The following is a 22,424-nucleotide window of genomic DNA, read 5'->3' as shown; positions in this document are numbered from 1 at the left end:
TCGGATGGTATAGCGTTCTGAGTTGCACCCATCGGATGATGTACCGGAGTATTTCTTGTACAGAATATTACAGATGTTGAAGAATAAAGATCAACACACCGGATGTTACGACGTCCTGATAATGAACATGTCAGAGTATTTTGTGCAAAGAAGAAGTTACTCGGTCTGGCTCAAGTGTACATGACGGAAGGTCGGCGATAGAGTTAAAGAGTATACCAAAATATCCGGTGTTCACAAAGAATTTGAGTGGGGTTCTAACAGATAGTTTTTTGATGATGTACACGTCAGATGGTCCAGTGAGTACAATGTTATTTACACCGGATCATCCAGTGTAAACAGTAAAGTTAAGCTGTTGGGGCAATAACTAATCCATGGGTTGAGACTATAAATACCCCTTCACTCGTTTATTTGAAGGTGTGGCTATCCAGGGAAGCTCATATACACTAGAGAAGACATACAAGCCATCAAAGTACTTAAATTGATCATATAAGGTAATTAGCACATAGATTAAGAAGTGATTAGTGCTATTAGACCTAGAGAAAAGTGTTACTATCTAGAAAGTGGATTAAGAAGTGATCCTATCTTGTATCAAGTGGTACGCTGGTACCTTAAAATTATGGTGACTCATTGGCACATTGGGATGTGGTGGCTTAAGCTTGTTGACTCTCCGATTTGATGTTGAGCGGCGGCAAGAAGATTGTACAGGAACACATAGACCCTTGTTGTGGTGGCTAAAACTCCGAAGTGAAGATGACGGTAAGTGATCGGAAGATAGGCTAATTGAGAAACCTTAGCTTGGTGGCTCATCATGCTTGAGGCCTTTCTTTGGTGGCTTGGTGGCTCAAGAGCGGTGGTCAGAAGAGTCTTGGTGACCGAGAGTATTTCCTTAGTGGAGTTCCAATATGGATTAGAGGTAGCGTTTATGCCATCGATACTGCGAAATAAAAATCTCTTATGCCGAGTTTGCTCTCTCTATCCTATTTACATTTCTGCATTTACTTACTTGCAATTTACCTTCATAAATAGATTATAATATCTTTTGAATGGTAAAGTAGACACACTAAATAGATCTAAAACACATTTATAAAAATTAATATAGATTCATGTTGTATAGTTTTTGAAGTTGGTTATGTTTTTAAGTGTTCTAATTCACCTTCCTCTTAGAACGTCACTGATCCCTACAATTGGTATTAGAGCTGAGGCTCACATCGGCTCTACAATTTGTATTAGATCATTATACATTTTTTTCCATAAGGTTTAGTCAATTCAAGTGGCATTTGAGTCGTAGTCTCTCTTTGATCAGTTAGGTTTCACCACCTAGTGAGTTGTGATGTCCAGGGTTGTAATAGATACCTATAATGCTCCACACTTTGACGGTACAAAATTCCCCTATTAGAAAATTCTGATGACTTGTTTTCTTCAAGCTAAGGATTTAGATGTTTGTAGAGTTACCGAGTAAGGGATGAGACTACATCTCACAAACAAGAATAGGCAATCCGATGTTATGGCGAAGAATATTCTTTTATCATCTCTATGCATTGATGCTTTTAATCATGTTTATTCTCTCACCAATGCACATGTATTTGGACTAGTCTCATTAAAATACATGAAGGCATAAATAATATGCGCAATAAGAAATATCATGTGCTAGTCTCTAAACTTAATAGCATTAAACAATTTGCCCATGAAAGTGCTAATGACATATACTCATATTTGAATATTCTTGTTAATGAGAATATGAGATTAATGGGCTAGGTTTGACACCAATTGAAGACGATCAAGTGGTGAGAAGAATATTTCAATCTCTTCTTCCAAAGTACAAGTTGATAGTCTCCATCATCTACAACAATAACGACATCAAGAAGATGAATCCAAGTCAAGTGCTCGGCAAGATCACCGCTCATGAGATGACCATGAAAATAAGGGTGAAAGCTTCTTCCTTATCCGACGCCAAGAACTTGGCCCTCACAAGCAAGCAAGGTTATTGCCCGCACATGAAGGTGAAGATAAGGAGGCAAGAGCAAAAGTCAATCTCAAGAGAAGATGATGGAGATGAAGATGAAGATGAAGAGAGCTATGAAAATTATTAGCAAAACAACTCAAGTGATGAAGAGATTGATCTGAAGGTTGCCAAGCTCATATCACAAGTTGTAGGATCGATTACACTCTAATAAGACAATCGGAAGGGGATGAATGATTGCGGAAACCAAATTCAAAAACTAACTCACCCAAATCGAAAAACGATTTAAACTCGGTATTCCACTCGAAACAGATTGTACATGATTTAGTAAAAATAATGTAGAGAAAGATCTGCTACTCTGATTGCCCTCAAATTTGTACATATATGAAGCTAACCCAATAAGAATCGAGTCAATCGGATATGTGGATCAAGAATTATGCCTAGTCAAAGAAAACTATGTTAATTAGAATCGAGTAGATCGAAACCTAGTCGAGTTGATCGAAAAACTACTCGAGATTAAACCAAATCCACTCTAAATTCTTACATATCAAACACTAAATATTCTAGTAAGGTTTTGAATGAATTGAACCAAGATGAAACTCGATAAAAACACGAAATTAATCAAAAACCAAAATAAAGTACGCAAAATATAGAATAGAGAGAAAATTTTAAATCAGCAATTCATCAACTTATGAAACTCGATTTCCATTACATAGATGAGTTTACAAGATGCCTCTTCAAAGTATCCAATAAGGATTTCCACGAAATCTCAAAACCCTAGACATATCTACTCTCTAGATCAAAAGTCTAGATCTGATCTCGTTCTTGGCACTGGCACACTTCGCCCTGATCGAGACCCTCTCAATATATAGCCTCCCAAACCGACCTTGTTTGGAAACAACTTGGTCGTATCCTACCTGGACACGAACCATACAAAAACACGTCCACCCATAACCAAATTCAATCCATGCTCGAGTCCAACTCAAACTAGCATTCGATTCCTTATGGGACTGGACTCTTCGACCAATCAAACCACAACTTGACCTTGCCATGTACTCAAACAACTCCATCATCCGAACACACAATCTGGTTGCCCACAAACTCGCGTACGTATGCCCTTCTCCGCAACGCACCTAGTCGCACACATGCAATCTTGTCTTCACATACACTGTTCTCTAGCCCAAACGTCCCGCATGACATCCTTGATCACTACGACCTCGGTTCCTGCTGAACCTAGTCGTTGAATCTCAGTTCCTCCCTGAACTTAGTTTGTCAATTCATCATCGATCACGTTCACCTTCAAGCAACTCCTGCATATGAATGAAACAACAAACGAGTACGAGCAAAAGTATTTCCCAACCTTACTCAAGATCAGTTCACGTAACACTACGCAAACTCCTAGCAAAACCATCACACTAACATGAGCATACCCAACTTCTGATAGCGCATCAATCCATCTATGCTATCCAAGCATATCCAAGTAATATCTTAGCAACTCATGAAAATTATCCTAATGTCATTATGCTAAATCACTTTGTTCTACCAATTTCATTATTCAAACCATTTTTTCATCACATGATCTCACAATGTGAATATTGGCAACCTTAAAACATTGGCAATCATCATGTGAATATTGGTAACCTCTTAACATACATGGTTTGATTTTAAAATCCAACGCAAAGTAAAACAAAAAATATTTCAAACACAGAAAATATCTCCCCCTTTGAGAAAAACCAAAAATCTTTCTCGGCATGAGAAACTCTCTCTCTCCCACTTTAGCAATGATTTCATCAAAAATTCAAAAGAGAGAATTAAATCTTTTTGTTGTTTTTTTATCATAATGAGCAACATAAAACAACCACATATATAATATATACTCGATCAAGCCACACTATCAAGAATATCTGCATCAATCTATATATGTAAAAAATATAGTGTGAGCGCAACTTATGAAGTATAATTAATGATTTATTTGTAAGGCATGAGCTCGTAATCTCAACCACTTGAATCCTCATTTGTATGCTATCAAAAATACGGATACTAAAAGTATGTCATTGTTTTGATTAAAATCACATGTAACAAGATACCAATTGTGTTGTCAAGAACATCTCATATTATTTTGCAAGGAATTATATGCACCATCGGCCTTATTATATCCAACCATGCCAAGACTATGTCAAAGATAATAAGAAGCTTAAGACAATGGTTACGGTCATACACAACTTCTTCCAAGTTCATATCAAAGTGTAATAATAAGCAGTCTCATACAGAAGAAGTGTGGTAGTACATACTTCCTTGATCTTTTTCCTATTAACTATTATTCAACACCTTTTCATTTTTTTGAGTCTTTTACATATAACATTTTTATCAAAGATTAAAGCAATCAAGAGAGTTTAGCCATGACAAGATTTAATTCAAGTTGCCATTCGATTTAGAAAGTCATGCAAAAACTACATCCTACATATATAGATATGAAGGTGTAAAAACTCCCATGTAGCATAAACATTGACTTCAAAAGTCAAATATATAGATATGGAAGCATGAATTACACTGATCAGGACCCATGGATGTGATTGGTTGTTTCGGACTTATCTATATGACCGTATATGCAGATGGAGAGTAAGCAAATTGTGTAGAGTTATATTTCTTAAAAAATATGTTTAATTATATGTATTTGTCTAGATAGGTTGATCTAAGGTTCTGTTTAATTTGGTATTGTATGAGCAGATGTAAATGTTGAGATTACGATTAGTTACTCATATAAAGATGATTTTATGATATTGACAAGTGAGTCTGTCAGTGTATTAAGTAAAGGGGTACCCTGGCCAACGGGCTCCGCAGGGGACCTAACAACTAGAGCAGCACACTCCCCGAAGTCTGGTCGATCGTACGACCACAGCGAGCAGTCTAATGTCCGCCTGACCAATCTCCCTATATCATCGCTTACACCCGCGACTAGCCCCACTGGTCGCGGGGCCAGATTTGACGCAACCTTGCCCTGGCGATAAGTCGCGAGGTGGGGAGTCCCCAGCGTTTAGGCGGTACGATGGCCTAGGTGATGACACCATCATGGACTGTGCTCTGTGTATGGTCTCGTACTGCCTAAACGTCGGGGGGCTCCCCACCTCGTGACTTATCACCAGGGCCTCTCAATTACGAGACCATGACGTCGGCGCAGAACTTGCAGACCTTGCGGATCCTCCAAAGCCACCCACCGGTACCTGTACCGGATGGCTCGCCTGTGGCACCATGGCTGTGTGATCTTGCCCTCTTGGTCGAGACCGCCCGACGCCAGACCACATCAACATGCACCATGCCTATCGCAAGGGACGGTGAGGATCTCGATCGCAGGGGTCACAACAGGGCCCACGACAGAATAGGTCCCATGCTCCCCCAACCACGGGGAGTACTCGCGGATCACCTCCACATTAGGACAGCCAACCCTCCGACCTGCATAACTCTCTACGCTAACGTGATCTCCAGGGCGTGATCCAAGGCCAGGTGGCCACTAGAGAGCAGAAGGACAGGGCTCAGCACGAGCAGGAAAAGGGCAAGCAGCCCTGCCACACGCCTTTCCCCTGCAGGGAGGCATCGGACAACTCCACCCCTTCGCGGGGACCCTGAGATCGTTGTCTCTCTCCCTAGGCGCGCGCCAACGCCCAACAACGAGTGGCTCCCCGTTACGAGACAGGCTGTAATGCCCTGTCCGTCAGGTTACGTGAAGTGCACTGGCCGGACAAGTTTCGGCCAGTCCTAACTGAGAAATATGACAGCTCGACCAACCCGGAAGAATTCTAGCAGATCTACACCACAATGGTGCAAAGCTGTGGGAGGCCATAGGAAGGTCATGACCAACTATTTCCCTACCACCTTGACCGGTTCCGCCCGGTCTTGGCTGATAAACCTCCCCGCGGTTCGATTCACTTCTGGGAGGATCTATACGACCGGTTCGTTATTAACTTCTAGGGGACCTACACCCGACCATGGGGCGAGGACGACCTATATCAAATTCGACAGCAACAAGGAGAGTTATTGCTAGACTTCATCCAGCGTTTCACTGAACGTCGGAATACCATTCCAAGGATCACGGGAGAATCCGTGATCATAGCGTTTAAACAGGGGCTCAAAGACCAGAAAATGATAGAGAAGCTGGCCACCTGGGTAATCCGAAGCACAACCAAGATCTTCGAGCTTGTGGATAAGTGCGCACAAGCTGCCGAGGCAGGGAGCGATAGATCAACACTAGGCCACGACATGCGTCCGAACAGCCCGCCCCTGCCAAAGGGGTCAACCGGAAGGACAAGAAGAGCAAGCGCAAGGCTGGACCTCTTGAAGTCTTGGCAGTCGAGCAAGCCGGCCTAACACGCCAGTGCTTCGGAAAGAAAGACGGGAAAAGGGTCGGGGCTACTGCCTGATCCACCGTACGGACGCCCACGACTTGACCAAATGCAAGGTCGTGTGAGGCATCATCGACCAGGAGCTCGGAGAGCGCAAGTACAAGCACGGCGATGACGATAAGGACGAGGCCGCCCCTGACCAGTTGGCACTGGGGTACCAGCAGGCCGATCATATGGTCCATCACACCTTCAGAGGTACCGCGACATATTCATCTAATAGGGAATACAAGTCAGTGCTTTGGAAGGTGTGGGCAACCACATTAGACCCAAGCCCGCGCCTGAAGTGGTCAGAGGTCCCGCTCACTTTCAACCAGGCCAACCACCTCGCGTGCGTCCGATGCCCTGGTCGCTACCCCATCGTGGTTGAACCCACGGTGCAGAACATCTGCCTGGGCCGCATGCTCATCGACGGTGGAAGCTTGATCAACCTCCTCTTCACCGATGCACTGGATGCCCTACAGATTTCAAGAAGCTCGTTGAGGCCGTCCCCACCTTTGTTCAAGATCACTCCAGGCTCCTCAGCCAAGCCACTGGGCAAATCGAGTTGCCCGTCACCTTCGACTTATCGAACAACTTCAAGACCGAAAGAGTCCTTTTCGATGTGGTAGACTTCAGGATTGCGTATAACGTGATCCTAGGTTGACTAACGATGGCCCAGATTATGGCCATTACCCACTACGCGTACCAAGCGATCAAAAACCTTGGGCTAACAAGGGCCATCACCATTGTTGACAGTGCCAAGACAATCCCGCACTGCGACAAGAGGAGCCTCGATATGGTCAAACTGACTCTCGGGTCGTATCCCTTGACCACAGAACCCAGCGGGCAGCCAGAAAAAGTCCATATCGTCGCCAGCCCCGACGATCGGCTCAAAGCAGTGAGTCTGGATGACACCAACCTGACCGGTCGGTCTAGATAAAGGCCACCCTGGACCCCAAATAGGAACTCATGCTCATCACCTTCCTCCAGGCGAACGCAAACATCTTTTAATGGAGTCCATCTGATATGCCCGGAGTCCCCAGGGGTGTGATCCAACACAAGCTATCTATGCGACTAGACGCACGACCAGTAATGCAGAAAGCGCTTCGGTTCGCAATCGACCGAAAGGAAGCACTTCGTCAAGAGATCGATAAGCTCCTCGAAGCAGATTTCATATGGAAGGTGCAGTACCCAGAAAGGCTAGCTAACCCAGTCATAGTCCGGTAGCACAATGGTGGGTGGAGAATGTGCATCGACTTCATCGACCTCAACAAGGCATGCCCGAAGGATCTTTTCCCACTTTCCCGAATCGATCAGCTGGTTAACTCAACTACCGGCAGTGATCTATTATGTTTCTTAGATGCATGATCAAGGTACCATCAAATTAGTATGTATAGGGAAGATGAAGAAAAAATAGCTTTTGTTACGCCCTTTGGGGTCTTCTACTATGTAAAAATGCCTTTCGGCTTAAAAAGTGCTGGTGCCACTTACCAGCGGTGTATTCAACTCGTTCTCCGACTCCAGCTCAGAAGAAACGTCGAGACATACATAGATGATATGGTCATCAAAAGCAAAACCAAGACATACCTAATCGCAGATCTCCAAGAAATATTTGACAATCTCCGAAAGTACCGCATAAAGCTGAACTCGAAGAAGTGAATGTTCGAAGTTCTGTCAAGGAAGTTGCTCGGATTCCTCATATCCCAGCAAGGGATATAAGCAAACTCTAACAACATCAGGGCAATCGACCAGATGTGATCCCCAACCAGGTTAAAAGAGGTTCAAAAACTAACATGATGCATTGCTGCTCTGAGTAGGTTCATTTCAAGGCTAGGAAAAAGGCCACTGCCACTCTTCAAACTCTTGAAGAAAAATGACCTCTTCCAGTGGACGTCAGAGGCAAAAACAGCATTCTAAGAACTCAAAAGGTACCTCTCCTCCCCTCCCATACTAACCACGCCTCGGCCCAACGAGGAGCTTTTGCTCTATATTTCCTCAACACCACAGTCACAAACGCGGTCCTAGTCGTCGAGCAAGACGGCCTCCAACGACCAGTATATTATGTCAGCGAGGTCCTGCACGACGCGAAGGCTCGATACCGACAGGCTCAGAAACTGCTGGCCTATTTTGTAGTCGAGTGGTCATCCGTCGCGTCCGAGTAGGTACCATGACTAGAGGCAGACGAGCACTGGACCATACACTTTTATAGGTTGTTCACACTGAAGGGAGCCAGGGCAGAGTGGTTCTAACCTCACCCACTGGTGACATCTTTAGGTACATAGTTCAATTATATTTTCCAGCAACTAATAACACTACTGAATATGAGGGTCTCTTGCCCAGAATGCGAGCAGCCTCCACACTTGGGATTAAATGACTGTTGGCGATAAGGGACTCGCTTCTAGTCGTGAACCAGGTGCAAAAGGAGTTTCAGTGCTCTGACCTGACGATGGCAGCATACCTCGTCGAAGTGAGAAGACTAGAGCGATGCTTCATCGGCTTTGAGGTCAAGCATGTCCCTCGCAAGGACAACTTCCTAGTCGATGAGCTGGCCCATCTAGCTTCTTCTCGTCAACCTGTTCCGGTCAGAGTCTTTGAAGGATGACTCTCACGACCATCCACCGCGATCTCAAGCCAAGGTGAAGGGGATGCTCTGCTCGAAAACGGAGCACTCGAGGCAACAACTTTAGAGGCAACACCTCCCTTGGTGCCATCGGCCTCGGGTGGCCATCATGTGGTCGCCTTACCCGATTCAGGTACGATTTGGATGGGTCAGATCTCGAACTACTTTCATAATCGAGCAGCTTCTGACGATGATGCGTCAGCAGAAAAGGTCACATCAGCAGAAAAGGTCTTGTGGCAAGCCTGCATATACTCCCTGGTAGAGGGACGCCTCTATCGCCAAGGGAGCAACGGCCTTTTACTTAAATGTATCACTTAGGAGGAGGGGAGCGTAGTACTCTCTGATATCCACAGAGGCATATGTGGTAGCCACGCTTTGAACCGCACCCTGGTTGGAAAAGCGTTCTGGCAATGATTTTATTGGAACACTGCCCTCCAGGATACCTGTGAGCTGGTGAAACGGTGCGAGTCATGTCAGTACCATGGTCAAAATACCAACCTACTAGCCCAGGCACTGCAAGCCATACCACTCTCTTGGCTTTCGCTGTCTGGGGGCTCGATATCATAGGACCATTCCCCAAAGCCCTAAGCAGTTTTGAATTCCTATCGTGGCCATTGACAAATTCACTAAGTGGATCGAGGCCGAACCCGTCAGGAAGATCAACACCAAAGGAGCAATTAAGTTTATACGAGGACTGGTAGTGCAGTTTGGCAATCCAAACCGCATAATCACGAACAACAGAAATCAATTCACCAGTAGTGCTTTCCAAGACTACTACGATGAAATCGGGACCAAGGTTTGCTATGCGTCTGTGGCACACCCCCAAAGCAACGGACAGGTCGAAAGGGCGAACGAGATGGTACTACAAGGGATCAAAACACAGGTCTTTGACCGTTTTAAAAGCTATTCAAGGTGTTGGGCTGACGAACTCCCCACAGTACTATGGTCACTGCGGACAACCCCCAGCTGGGCTACGGCTGAGACCCCTTTCTTCTTGGTCTTTGGCGCGGAGGCTTTGCTCACCTCAGAAATTGCCCTCCACTCACCTCGAGTAGCAATTACACAGACGACGACCAGGTGGCGCGACGAGAGGATGACATAAACCTGATCGAAGAGTTCTGTGATCGTGCTCTAATTCGAGCCGTCTGATATCAATAGAGCCTCAGATGCTACCACGACCGGAAGGTACGAGAACAAACACTAGTTGTAGGTGACCTCGTCCTTAGGAAAATTCAGAAGGTAGGTCAGAACAAGCTCTCCCCCAAGTGGGAAGGGCCCTTTAAGGTGGTCGGTGTCACCTGGCCAGGTGCGGTCAGGTTGGCCATGGAGGATGGTCGAAAATTACACAACTCCTGAAACATCGCCCTATTGCACAAGTTCTATGTGTAGGGTTGCTCGAAAATGGGCCTAATTCTCTATTTTTGCAGGGCCTTCCGAACGAGCTTGGAATACGACCTGTAAGTTCTAAAATTCAAAAAACCAGGCTCCCTATTTTGCAGGACTCCCCGAACAGCAACGGGCTCCCGACAGGTTAATTCTCCGACTACAACATGCGACCACACTTAACGGCCATTACGGGATCCGCCAAACAAACAAGGCCACACACCCTCACTCGGGCCGAGCGCTGGTCGCCACCGACGGGTTTGTCGAGCTATGCTTTGTTCTACGCCCTAAGAACTTGACTAGCAAGTGGGAGGGGACAAAGACGGGCGTCATGAAACCTCAACATTTTCCATTCATAAAAGGGAAGGATTACAAACTGACTAGTTACATCCAATTGGACCAACTATCCTAGCACATGCCTGCCCTATCCTCACTGGCTCAAGTAACTAACGTGAAGTTAATAGAAAGAGTCCGCCAGACTCTCATCTCTACCTACCTCTGAACGAGTTAAGAAACCTCGTATACTCCTCCCTGGGGCGGCAGCTCACAGCTCCAGGGATCAGGCGATGACTTGCATAAGGGCCAGGGAGGGAGGCTATCGGTGACATGGGAACTAGGGGTCCCTGAGTCCCGAGGCCAGGATAGCAGATGCCACGTGGCTCCTTCCCTCGGGGACCATCTCCCCGAGGCCCGAGAAGACCCAGTTCCGGGAGGGGTGCTCGGGGCCATGAACAGTGGTCCCCGAGTACTCGCAGTTCCCCGAGGACCCGAGAAGACCCAGTTCCGGGAGGGGTGCTCGGGGCCATGAACAGTGGTCCCCAAGTACCCGGAGTTCCCCGAGGACCGAGAAGAGACACATCCGGGAGAGGGCGCTCGGGGCTATGAACAGTAGTCCCCGAGCACCTAGAGTTCTCCGAGGACCTGAGAAGCCCCTTGTCGGTAGACTCCACAAGGGCTCAGCGGTGAGATGTCAATTGGTGAGAGGCCCGATGTTGCATTTAAGAGGGAGCATATCTTGTCACTTCCAACCACTCCCCCCACGCCTGTCGTACTGAGTACGTCAGTCCCTGCCACCGCCTGGCAGGAAGGCGTGGGGGCATTTAATGTGACGCGTCCCATCGCACGTCACCCTACGGGGCCCATAAAGGAAACGGCTTGGGATATCATCACTGGGCTCGAGGCGTATCGCCTACCCCCTGCTGTGTCAGACCTGCTCCGACCAAGCGGGCATGTGGGGGTCGTTCGACGGCTACCCGGTGGGCCCTCCCACTGCACCTGTTGAAGTTGGCGTAATGGGCGACAAAACCGGTCGTTGGCGCATTTTCAACCCCCTGTAACGTCAAACGACAGCCCCATGATGGTTGCTTTCCATTTATGACTCATGGGAACTCGTGCCCTCCTTTCTGGGAACGCCAAGCCTCCCCCGACAGGATAAAAGGGGGGCGCACTCCGGAGAAGAAAAAGTCTTAACACGCCTGAACAAGCCGAAGCATACGACACACAAGTCCAGGAAGCTGAGCAGAGGTTCACCAAGCTCGAAGCAAGACCGAAGCTCTAGACTTAGACAAAAAAAAAACCTTGTAACAGAAGAGATCCAGAGGGAGGCATTCCAAGAGCATTAATAGCATACACACAGGAGTAGGGTATTACGCTCTGTGCGGCCCGAACTTGTCTAAAATCCCTCGAGCATTTACTCCCACTAGCAGATGATCATTCGTCCCGCCTACATCTCACATACTCGCATCAAATCCACGTACGAGGTAGATTCAGAATCATTCCTGGCCAAATCTCAAAGGGGGTCCCTCAGGATCCCCGCTTGAGGAGTTCATCCTCCGACAGAGGCCGAGGCAAAGGCCCTGTTGGAGCTGATGACAGACCCTAGCATGCCCTGAAGGCATCTCTTCCTCTTCATCTCCAACTCTTCCTCTTCATCGATCTCCTTCTCTAGAAGGTCTCAATAGATCCACTCCTCGTCACCAAAAATATCGATGACCTCGACTGAGGGATCCACCCGGGCAGGAGAACAAGAAGGACCAATAGAAGGCGGCTTTCTTTGGAAGAGCGGAAGCATGATGGTCGCTGTCTCTAGTCTCGCAAGCGCTAGCCCCAACCTCGCAGGCGCATCCGCAATGAAAGTCGCCTCCAGAAATGCCTCGGCAGGCGGATTCGGAGGCGCAGGCAGCTCCACCTTCACCAAGCCATCCAAGATCATCGCCCCTTCGGCGATGAAGGAAGGGAGTATGCCATGGCCCGAGGGTTTGCCTACACTATGAGTGGAGCGCAAGACAGGATAGAAATGGATGGGCTCTATGCACTAGAAGACCTGAAGGGAGGAGGTGAGGCAAGGGGGTAGATCGGAAGGCCATCAAACACTCGTCTTTAAAAACCCAGAGTGGCACCCACACCGACGCGACATTCAAAATGCTCGAAACTCGAAGGGGCGCGCTGATGGAGCCAAGGGTCCTTCAGGTCTAGTGACAATCAATGTCTCTCCTCTCACCCCCTTGTTTTTTTTCTCTTAGTATACTTAAGCCTCCCCACATGATACGAAATTCGGAGTCAAGCTTTAAGAGCTGACGACATCGAACGGCCACTCCCTTGGCAGACTACGTCTACCCGGGACCCAAGTGGCACAACCAGGTCGAACCACGATCAGAGGGAGGCTTAGGGGCTACTGTTAGTGTATTAAGTAAAGGGGTACCCTAGCCAATGGGCTCCACAGGGGACCTAACAAATAGAGCAGCATACTCCCTGAAGTTTGGTCGATCGTGCGACCACAGTGACCAGTCTAACGCTCCCCCGACCAGTCTCTCTATATCATCGCTTACACCCACGAGCAGCCCCACTAGTCGTGGGGCCAGATTTGACATAACCTATCCAGAGTGCAATTGCTAATATCCACTCAAGTGTTTTCTCTCCTCAAGTGTCAGCACCAGAGGACGAAGTCATGGATGACGCAGTTAGCCATTGTCCCATCCCGTAGCATTAAATGCAGCGGGATAGAACTTTGCAAGCCAACGCGGTAGCGCACGGCGGATGAGACGTTATCAGCAACCCGACCAGGCAAGTGGATGGAGTCAGCACAAGAGGACCTTGTCCCGTCCCGTGGCATTAAACACACGGCAACTAGACACATGGTGCCCTCAGAGCAAGTGGGTACGCCTGGTCCTCCGTAGTGATGGTTTGTATTAGATATTAGGATGAGCAGATGTCTTTCTGTTTAGACCTACATGTAAGTGCTCCTCCTCACTACTATATAAAGGGACGAGGACATCGTTCCTAAAGGGGATTTGACGAGAAAAAAATATCATATGTAATCAACTCAGATCTTTCATAACACACATATGATGTAGGGTTATTATACTCCGGGAGGTCCGAACCTATATAACTCCTTGTGTCCCTTAGTCCACCGGACATACACACTCGTTTCCTGAAACACTTTCCACGCGCCTACTATCCAACATATTCCAGAATCACTGTCTTTGATTTACCCTCGACAGAGTCCGTCTGCATGAACGGAAGCAAGAGCCTGCATCCGCTGAGTCAGACTACGAGCGTATTTTTTCATCAATCAAACCAAGCTAGAACAATACATACGAACAACAAAACACGATTCTCCTGATATTATACGCATTCGTTCAATCAGATTCCTTCTATGTAGGCAACAAATCACCTATGAATCATGTTCCACGCGTGACCGCTGGCGCCCAAGTCATGAACGACTTTAGCGTGGGCCCATGCAAAATTTTCCTAAAAACTTTTTCTCAAAACTTTTAAGGAAAACTTTTCTCGTTAATTTTTTCTCAAAACTTTTGAGCAAAACTTTTCTTATAGAGTAAATTTTAAAAACCTACAACTATTTTAACATATATTAAAAAAAACTACAACTTTTAATACTCATTTAAAAAATCTACAATTAGTATGAAAATATTAAAAAAAAACTATAACCTTCTTAACCGATGGTAACACGTAACTAATGCCGTTCCAACCAACAGCTCTTGCTAAGGTTCACACGCACGATCACGAAAGGAGGGTCGTTACAATGGCATGGTATGCACGATCGCGTTTCGTTAATGCGATGCAACGCATCATCTTCTCTACTCTCTACTCTCGAGCTGTTTTAAGTGAAAGGAGTAAAGATCCGCTCACCCGCTCCTGTGTTCACACTCACACGTAGGGACGGCTCACACGAAACCGGTCACCCACGGTGCCTATTCTTTTCACGGTTTCAACTACCCTGGAGATTAATGGTTTTTTTTTTACCACGGAAGAAAGAAGAGAGAATATTAATTACTCTATTTTAAATCCGAATTACTTACTTTTTTTCAACGAAAGAGATACTTTCATTCTGCTTAGCGCCCTCAGACAACAGGAAATAGCTTCTATCTAACAAAGACTAGGAACAATAAGCTTGTTACTTCCACTTTCGATTTACTTTTTCTTAGTTTAGTAGCATCTCCTCAACCTATAATATCGGTTCATACCGCTCGCCTACTTATGCTTCCGCTCTATCCAAGTAAAAAAGCTATATTTTATTAGAGTTAAATCGAGTATCCAGTAAATCATTCCATCAAGCCAGTAAGCTAACCTTTTATGACCCACCGCAGCAATCCTACACTTCCTTCTGCATACAAGAAGAAAGAAGAAGCTAGGACATAAGTCAATAGCTGAGTTTCATAAGTACTAGTGGCTTGCGCGCGTGTGGGCGAAAATATTTTAGTTGGTAATATTTTGGTTTGGTGTTTAGTATGTATTTTGTTTGTGAAACGGTGCTTGGCAATACGTGAAGGCTTGTAGTGTGAAGCGGAAATAATATTCGAAGATAACAATAGTACTTGGTTAAATAAAATGTGGTGTGAGGGCATCGTGTTTGATTGGATTGGAGAAAAGAAGTAGGATCTCTGCATGCGGGGAGTAGGAGCTTTGAAGCAATTTTCTGTTTCTTTAAGTTGTGTCCCGTTTATCTTTTTTTTCTCTCCCCCGCCTGGCGATCCAGGCAGAATTCAGTGGAAACAGGCTATGAGCCGAGAGGAAAGATGTTGTGGGTCCCACTGATAGGGCTTGTTTATAGCAAGATATTTAATTTTCAATATAAATCACATAATGGCATGTTAAGAGAGAGTGGCAGTAGCACAGGAAGAAGCACCAGCAAGTGTTAGCTAACTAATTAAAATGTCACAAATATAGATACCTTTACCTATATATTTCTTCTCTATAAAATATTTATGAAACACTATGTTGTGTAGCAATATTACGAAGAACACTGGCACAACATGGCAAGCGTACATACCTTTTAGGGCATTGATGTAATCTTGGCTGAAGTGATTCCATTTTCAATGATATTCTATTGTCATTTAGCGGTCCTAAGAACAACACAACATTAGAATATTAGAACTTATGAAGAAAGGTCCTTATGCATACAACTATAGAAAACAGGATGTACAATCATCTTGGACCATTAGGTCATTTCCAAACTAACAACCATAAAGAGTAATACATTGTGGGCTTGGTCTCCCTCTCTCCTGATCTATTAAGTATTGCTAGACCAGCACTAAATGAAAATTATCAGCACGAAAAGTCAGCCATAGGTAAACATTACAAAAGGCTATGATAAGAGCATTGTTAAGCCAAAAATAAATAATCAATAAATATAAAGTATAAATTCTAAGCTGCATCTAAGGTGATGCTTCTCGACAATGTCATTGGAAATGAATTATCATTACAAACCTAAGGAGAACCTTGCAATATAATTTGCCAAGTTGAACATCCATGTTTTGAAACAATTAACTGAAATGTTTTAATGCTGATATGAACAATTGGCTAATAGGACCACTGGACCAATATTACTTAGTTTCCTGTAGGGAAATAGGAAAATGAATAGCTATTTTTTGTTGTGAAGTATGGAGACATATGTTATCCAAATTTGCTTCACTTATAATGCCTTACCTGAGATATGACCCTATGAAGTTGAACCATTTCTTTTGTCCTAGAAAAGACTATCGAACTTCATGTCTAAAGATCAAGTACAAAAGGAAACATCCACCCCACTATGTAAGCTGAAAACAAATATGTAAGGCACAACCTTCAACCTGCAATGACATTTAAAATTGAACTAGAAATAAGGGAACAAAATTTTGCTTGGTTCAAACAATGAATGCAAAAGAAAGTATTCCAGGCAGCAATTTTTTTTAAAGCTCATATTTTGTATGTATGTGGAACCATCCATATTGAGAATACCAATATCTGTCATTTTAGCTAAATGATACTCTGCTTCCACATTTATGTTTTGCTTCATTTTCAACAAGCAGATATGCCGACGTAAAAAAAAAAACAATCGAATATGCCAACATTTCTTTAGAAAAAAAGCCGTAGAATAAAAAAAATTAGTACCTGATGGGACCCAGTGCACAATGATTCCAATTTCGCTAGCAACAGTGAGACTTCCCATGTGGAGAAGAAATAGTTCCACTTCAACTTCGACCATATCATTCTCCAAATATAATGCCGACATGAGGGATGGACTAATAGGAGCACAGAACCAACATTAAAATTTGACATCGGAGAATGATCTGTTATCAATGAGAACCTAGATCACCAAAAAAGAAAAAAGAAAAGGAAAAAGAAATCATTAGACTTGCAGGCTGTCAACATATTAATGTATCTCTTTCTGCGTCAATATGCTTAATTGCATGTAACATGTGATCTTTCAGACAACCACTAGAAGATCTAATATACTTTAAATAAATTAGCATGTACAAATAATGTATGACATGTAAAAACATGTAAAGGCTATTGAGCTGAAAGCTATTAAATGGGTTCGTTGCTAATTGCTCTTCAAGCACCAAAATTGGCATGGATTTTTGGAGCTAGAAGTTCACCTTTTGAATTTATGAAAGTAGGGAGAAGGAGTGATGTTTTGAAATAAACTCACCGAATCGCTAGACAGCACAAACATGTTCCTGGAGCCTAGACACAATTCGATCGAAGGCTCTCTGTTATCTCTTTTCTCTCATATCCCCTCCCGGCCTTCTTACTCTGCATTGTGCTCACTCACTTGTTTCTCGCCAAGCACAACAGTAGCCGCTGCTCTCCTCCTCCCAGACCCAAACCTAGCGTAGATCTATCCGAGATCGTAGCAAGCTCCTCCACTTGCCGAGCCCGCTCACCGTTCCTCCTGCCAAACCAACCTCCCCGAGCTTGTTTCTCACCGTCGGTCGCGCGAGTAGGCACATGGCCATGGTGAGAGGAGAGCGGCACCACGTCGAAGTGACAAATTCGAGGGACGAGAGGAGAGGCAGAGGTGGCGGACTTGTGTGGGAAGATGAAGATGGCGGCTGCCACGCCTGCCCACGCGACACCAAGAAGGGTAGCGCAGATCGGGGATAGCGGCCGCCACAGGGTGGGAGGCAGTGGAGCCACGACGGAGAGAAGCCGAGGAGTCGGTGGCCGGTTGCAGCGGGAAGGAGAAAAGAAAGGCAAGTGAATGGGGGCGAGACAAGACAACGACGGCAAGACGGGTTCCAAGGTTTTCGAGCCTTCGAGACACAATTATTTTGGAATATTCCGAGAATTGCTCCTAGGGGTAGTAGGGCCACACGATCTTGGATCGGATGGAGCGAAACGATTCAGCTAACGTGGACGCCCTGGCTGGGCAGATACCCGCGCTGCTTTAATATATACTAATATGTTCAAATTGGTATATCAATCATGGTTTATAGGCAAATAGTTTGAATAGAAAAGCTCTGTTAGTTATGATAAATTATCTTGAGGGGTTTGGAATAATAGGCTTCTTAAATTTTAGAATTTAGGAGTAACGATAAAACGATGATGATCAATGAGATTTATGGTTCGGAGAGACATTTTTAGGATTGCCGGGTTTCCGTGGAAAATTCTAACTTTCTTTTTGGTGTGTTTCTCAGACTTAAAGAAGGATGCTAAGGGAAACGACCAGTTAGACGGAGGAGGTAGCACATGGGCAAGGACGGTTGGTGGGCTAGAGCCGATAGCGGGAAGGCAAGGATATGGTCCGACGGAGCCAGATTAGCGTAGCGTAGCGGGGAGTGATAGGCACATATCAAATAACAAGAGAGCTAACAGAGATAACCGGATACGGGTGAGGAGCGTTGCGTTAGCAATTACGTAAGCTGAAGGAAGAACATAGACTGGCGTCGTAGCAACCGCCTTAGAATAACTAAGGTTTAATTAGAACGCGAAATTTTTTTGGTGCACCTATAGTTTACATCTCACGTGGTGCCGTTGCCCATCAGAGTTCCAGGATATATGGGCAGCCAACAACTCACTCCAGAACTTGGTTTTATTATACTCGATTAAGGAGACACTAGCAGCCTCTGTTCGAAAAAAAAAAGAGACACTTTCAGCCTCGCCGGAAACAACTGCCCCCTGACCCAAGATTTCTCGGAGTTAGAGCTGAGGCGTCCATGGGGGCCAAGGAGCTTCAGCACGGGCAGCGCCCGCGGCGCGGGGTGCTGGACCTGGAGGCGCAGTTCGCCTTCTTCCGGTCGCAGCACCGGCACCCGGTGAACGCCGCGGCGCACGCGCTGCTCGCCTGGCCCATCCTCTTCACCAACCTCCTCATCCTCCACTTCCTTCCCCTGCCCTCGCCGCTCGACCCCGCGCTCGCCCTCGCCCTCGCCTACGCCGCCGCCTACCTCGCCGTCGACCGCCGCGCCGGCGCGCTCGCGGGGTTCCTCTTCCTCGCCGCATGGGCCACCAGCCGCGCCCTCGCCGAGCGCCTCGGCTTCGCGACCTCCTGGAGGCTCGTCCTCGCCACGCAGCTCTTCTGCTGGACGTGGCAGTTCCTCGGCCACGGCCTTTTCGAGGCAAGAACAGACTCGATTGATCCCTTCGCCTTGCTCCCCATTCGTTCCCACCATCAAGCTCTCGGCTATCTAATCTACGCCTCTATTCCTGATTTGATCTCCTGCTTAATCTCTCTTGTTCAATTTTGCAGAAGAAGGGGCCGACTGTGAGTGATCTGCCCGAGGTGTTCTTGATGGAGCCATTCCTCATCTTTCTGCAGGTAAGCATAATCCCAATTCACAAACATGCACCCCTAATTCTTCAGTCATCTGTACACATGTGCACGGAGCTGGGGATTGTCATGGAGTAGTCACTCAGTTCCTGCTGGTTCTTGTGTGCACAGATACTGAACAAGCTGTTTGGCTATGAGCCCTACCCTGGATTCTGCAAGAATGTAGACAAGGAGATGGAGGCTGATCTCAAGGAGAGGAGAGAGCTCGCGCAGAGGAAGATCACCTGACTGATCGGATTGGTATCCATCGACCGGGTGGCTGCGCGAAATTGTATCATCTATACATGTACCATGTTGCCTAGCATTTGTGTCGTTTTATAGTCATCATATCATTGTAGTCTTGTAGAGTGAAGTAAACAGTTGGATGGTACCAAGCAAAGAAACTCTTTCGTCTGCTGTATCGACCTGAGTGATACGCATGCACATCTGCCTGAACTTTGAACAGGAGATGTTTCGTTTCAGGTTTCAGTTCTGTGAGTGATACGATGTGCAATTGATCGTCTTTTGTGTGTGCACTGCAGGCCTGTGTATGCAGTTATGCATTGATCGTCTCTGTGATATGATTCTTACTGAGTTTTCTCTCTGTTTTGAAGAGCCGAGATTGTGAATAAAAACCTTGCTTGGCAGGGCTCTGTCTCCCAATTTCAATTTCATTTCAGATCTGATGTTTATAAGTTAATATAAATTAGTTTAAGTATGTATTTTCGATCTAAAATGTAAATAAGATAACTCACTTAAATATCCCTAGTGTTCTTTCAGCTTAAGCTTTATAAATTTTAGTGTACCTTCAACTTAAGCTTTATAAATTTTTAAAGCTAAAAATATCTTGCTTCATAACTCTTAGAGCCGAATCTTTACTAAATATACCCTAACTACGTGCTCCAAGGAAACCATTCCCTCAGTTGACTATTATAATCACTATTCACTAGTCTCGGTCTCAAACTAGCTCAACAGATCTTGGGCTTGCAATAGGCTGAATCAAGATCTTGGGCTTCGGCCTATTGCAGGCCATTAATCGCCGGAGACCGAGGGGAAGGGGAACTCTCTTTCATTATGGCACACATCGGTCCTACATTTCTACTCCTGTTGTGCAAAATTTGATTCATGGTGTTACTTGTACTAGCTACTTACCATGTTTTCCTAGAGTTTATGGATAAAACTAGTTGACAATGCTATTGGCGAGGTGTCACAGTGATTTGTTTTAGCATGGTAGGATTGACAAGTGCCAGCCAGAACGAAGAACGTCACCTCGTAAGCTCCAGAGTGGCTATATTGGCGTATTACGTGGAGTCCGCCATTAGCCGCCAACGGCGTCTTTTTGAAACTCCGCATCCAAATGCGCACCATGCCCAAACGCACAGCTCCGCCACGCGTCCTAATCTGTCACAACCGCCGCGCGTCTAGGCCCGCCCCGCCCTCATGGTCCCCGCCGCTCTCCTCCTCTCGCCGCCGGGCCGCCTCCTCGCCTCCGGCCCTCCCCGCTGCCACGTCCCGACCCAGCAACCCTCCACCGCCACCCGCGGCCTCGTCCTCCGCGGCGCGGGCTCCCCCGTCGTCAAGCGCGTCCCCGGCGGCGGCGGCGGCTGGCTCCTCTGGCACCAGTCCAACGCGCGCGTCGCGCTCGCCACCTCCCCGGACGGTCTCCGCTGGAGCGCCCCCGTGTCTCCCGACCCCCTGCTGCCCTCTGTCGACTGGTGGGCGTTCGACACCGCCGCCGTCCGCCCTTCGGACGTCCTCCTCATCTCCAACCCGACCGCATCCTCCCGCCGCTTCCCGTCCTCCGCCGTGTACTGGCTCTACTACACCGGGTCTAATGACGAGCGCTTTGGCTTCCCGTTCCCCGCCGCAGACGTCCCCGCGCTGCCCGGCCTCGCCATTAGCCAGGACGGTCGCCACTGGGCGCGCATCGAAGGGGACCACCACAGCGGCGCGCTGCTTGGCGTTGGGGAGGAGGAGGAACTCCGAGGGTGGGAGGCGCGCTGCGTGGCCTCGCCCAAGGTGGTGATGCACGCCGACGGGGACCTGCGGATGTACTACCACTCGTTTGACGAAATGTCGCAGATGCATGCGATCGGTTTGGCGAGGTCCAGGGACGGCATCCGGTGGACGAAGGCGGGGAAGGTGCTTGAGGGGGGACGGCCTGGATCGTTCGACGAACGCGGGGTACGGCATGGGCATGTCGTCCGCGACCGTGCCGCCGCGCGGTATGTCATGGTGTACGAGGGTGTTGATGCCGATGGGAGGGTGAGCATCGGGATGGCCGTGTCAGAGGACGGCCTGAAGGGGTGGAGGCGGTGCAGCGAGATGCCAGTGCTGTGCTCGTCTGAGGAGGATGAAGGGTGGGATGACGCCGGGGTCGGCTCACCGTGCTTAGTGCAAATGGATGGGGCCTATGATTGGAGATTGTATTACATGGGTGTTGGGAGGGATGGCGAAGCTTCGATTGGATTGGCATATTCAGAGGGTCAGGCTCTTCAGAAATTCCAGAAGTGTGATGCTGTTCTCATGTAAGGTGAGGTTTAGTTTTGTGGAATGTAAATGTGGAGGAGTTCTGGCTCTTCTGGGGGTGTTCAGTACACTTGAGACAAAATTTGTTAGATGAAAACTACCATCTCGGCTGATTCTGCTTTGCATTATTAATGTACTGCTATTGACTTTTTAATGTCCCTAACTTCACTATATCTGTCATCACTCCCAAAGAAGTACCCCTATCGAGGTCCATTAGAGTAGAAATGGTGGTTGCACTAACAAATTCTTCTGATGGGCAAGGCTAATGGCATGAATAGGTCTTAACTGTAAGTCTGTATGGGAGAACAAATTAAACCTGTTTGACTATTGATTGTAGATTCTGACTCATAAATTTTTACTATGACATTTGCTATCATGACAGCAATCACAGGTGGATCTAGAATTAATAGTCTGTGGGGGTGGATCCGCCACTTATGATAGAGTCTGTCTTTCAAGAATAGTCATGCAAAAAGCACACCATGCTACATGTGCAGCAAAGATAATTGACCAAGAGTTCTAGTATGT

General features: G+C 46.6%; 2 protein-coding genes across 2 annotated transcripts; both read left to right on the top strand.

The window, feature by feature from the left end:
• The first annotated feature begins 18,605 nt into the window (after positions 1-18,605).
• LOC133899035 (2-hydroxy-palmitic acid dioxygenase MPO1-like) lies at positions 18,606-19,791 on the top strand. Its single transcript, XM_062339934.1, has 3 exons — positions 18,606-19,179; positions 19,311-19,379; positions 19,503-19,791. The coding sequence occupies exons 1-3, from the start codon at positions 18,778-18,780 to the stop codon at positions 19,617-19,619; spliced, it is 588 nt and encodes a 195-aa protein (XP_062195918.1). The 5' UTR covers positions 18,606-18,777; the 3' UTR covers positions 19,620-19,791.
• A 905-nt stretch (positions 19,792-20,696) lies between these two features.
• On the top strand, positions 20,697-22,053 carry LOC133899127 (uncharacterized). Its single transcript, XM_062340074.1, has one exon. It carries the CDS (start codon positions 20,811-20,813, stop codon positions 21,900-21,902), a length of 1,092 nt encoding a protein of 363 aa, XP_062196058.1. The 5' UTR covers positions 20,697-20,810; the 3' UTR covers positions 21,903-22,053.
• Positions 22,054-22,424: the final 371 nt, after the last annotated feature.

The sequence above is a fragment of the Phragmites australis genome, chromosome 18, assembly GCF_958298935.1.
Source record: "Phragmites australis chromosome 18, lpPhrAust1.1, whole genome shotgun sequence".
In the NCBI taxonomy this organism is placed as follows: Eukaryota; Viridiplantae; Streptophyta; class Magnoliopsida; order Poales; family Poaceae; genus Phragmites; species Phragmites australis.
Note: the sequence above shows the minus strand (reverse complement) of the source record. Positions and strands in the feature narration are given on the sequence as shown.

Excerpts from the sequence above, each read along its gene's own strand:
- LOC133899035 (XM_062339934.1), top strand. The coding sequence starts at position 18,778 with ATGGGGGCCAAGGAGCTTCAGCACGGGCAGCGCCCGCGGCGCGGGGTG. Across the intron at positions 19,180-19,310 it reads TCGGCCACGGCCTTTTCGAG|AAGAAGGGGCCGACTGTGAG; the intron begins GCAAGAACAGAC and ends TCAATTTTGCAG. Across the intron at positions 19,380-19,502 it reads CATTCCTCATCTTTCTGCAG|ATACTGAACAAGCTGTTTGG; the intron begins GTAAGCATAATC and ends TTGTGTGCACAG.
- LOC133899127 (XM_062340074.1), top strand. The coding sequence starts at position 20,811 with ATGGTCCCCGCCGCTCTCCTCCTCTCGCCGCCGGGCCGCCTCCTCGCC.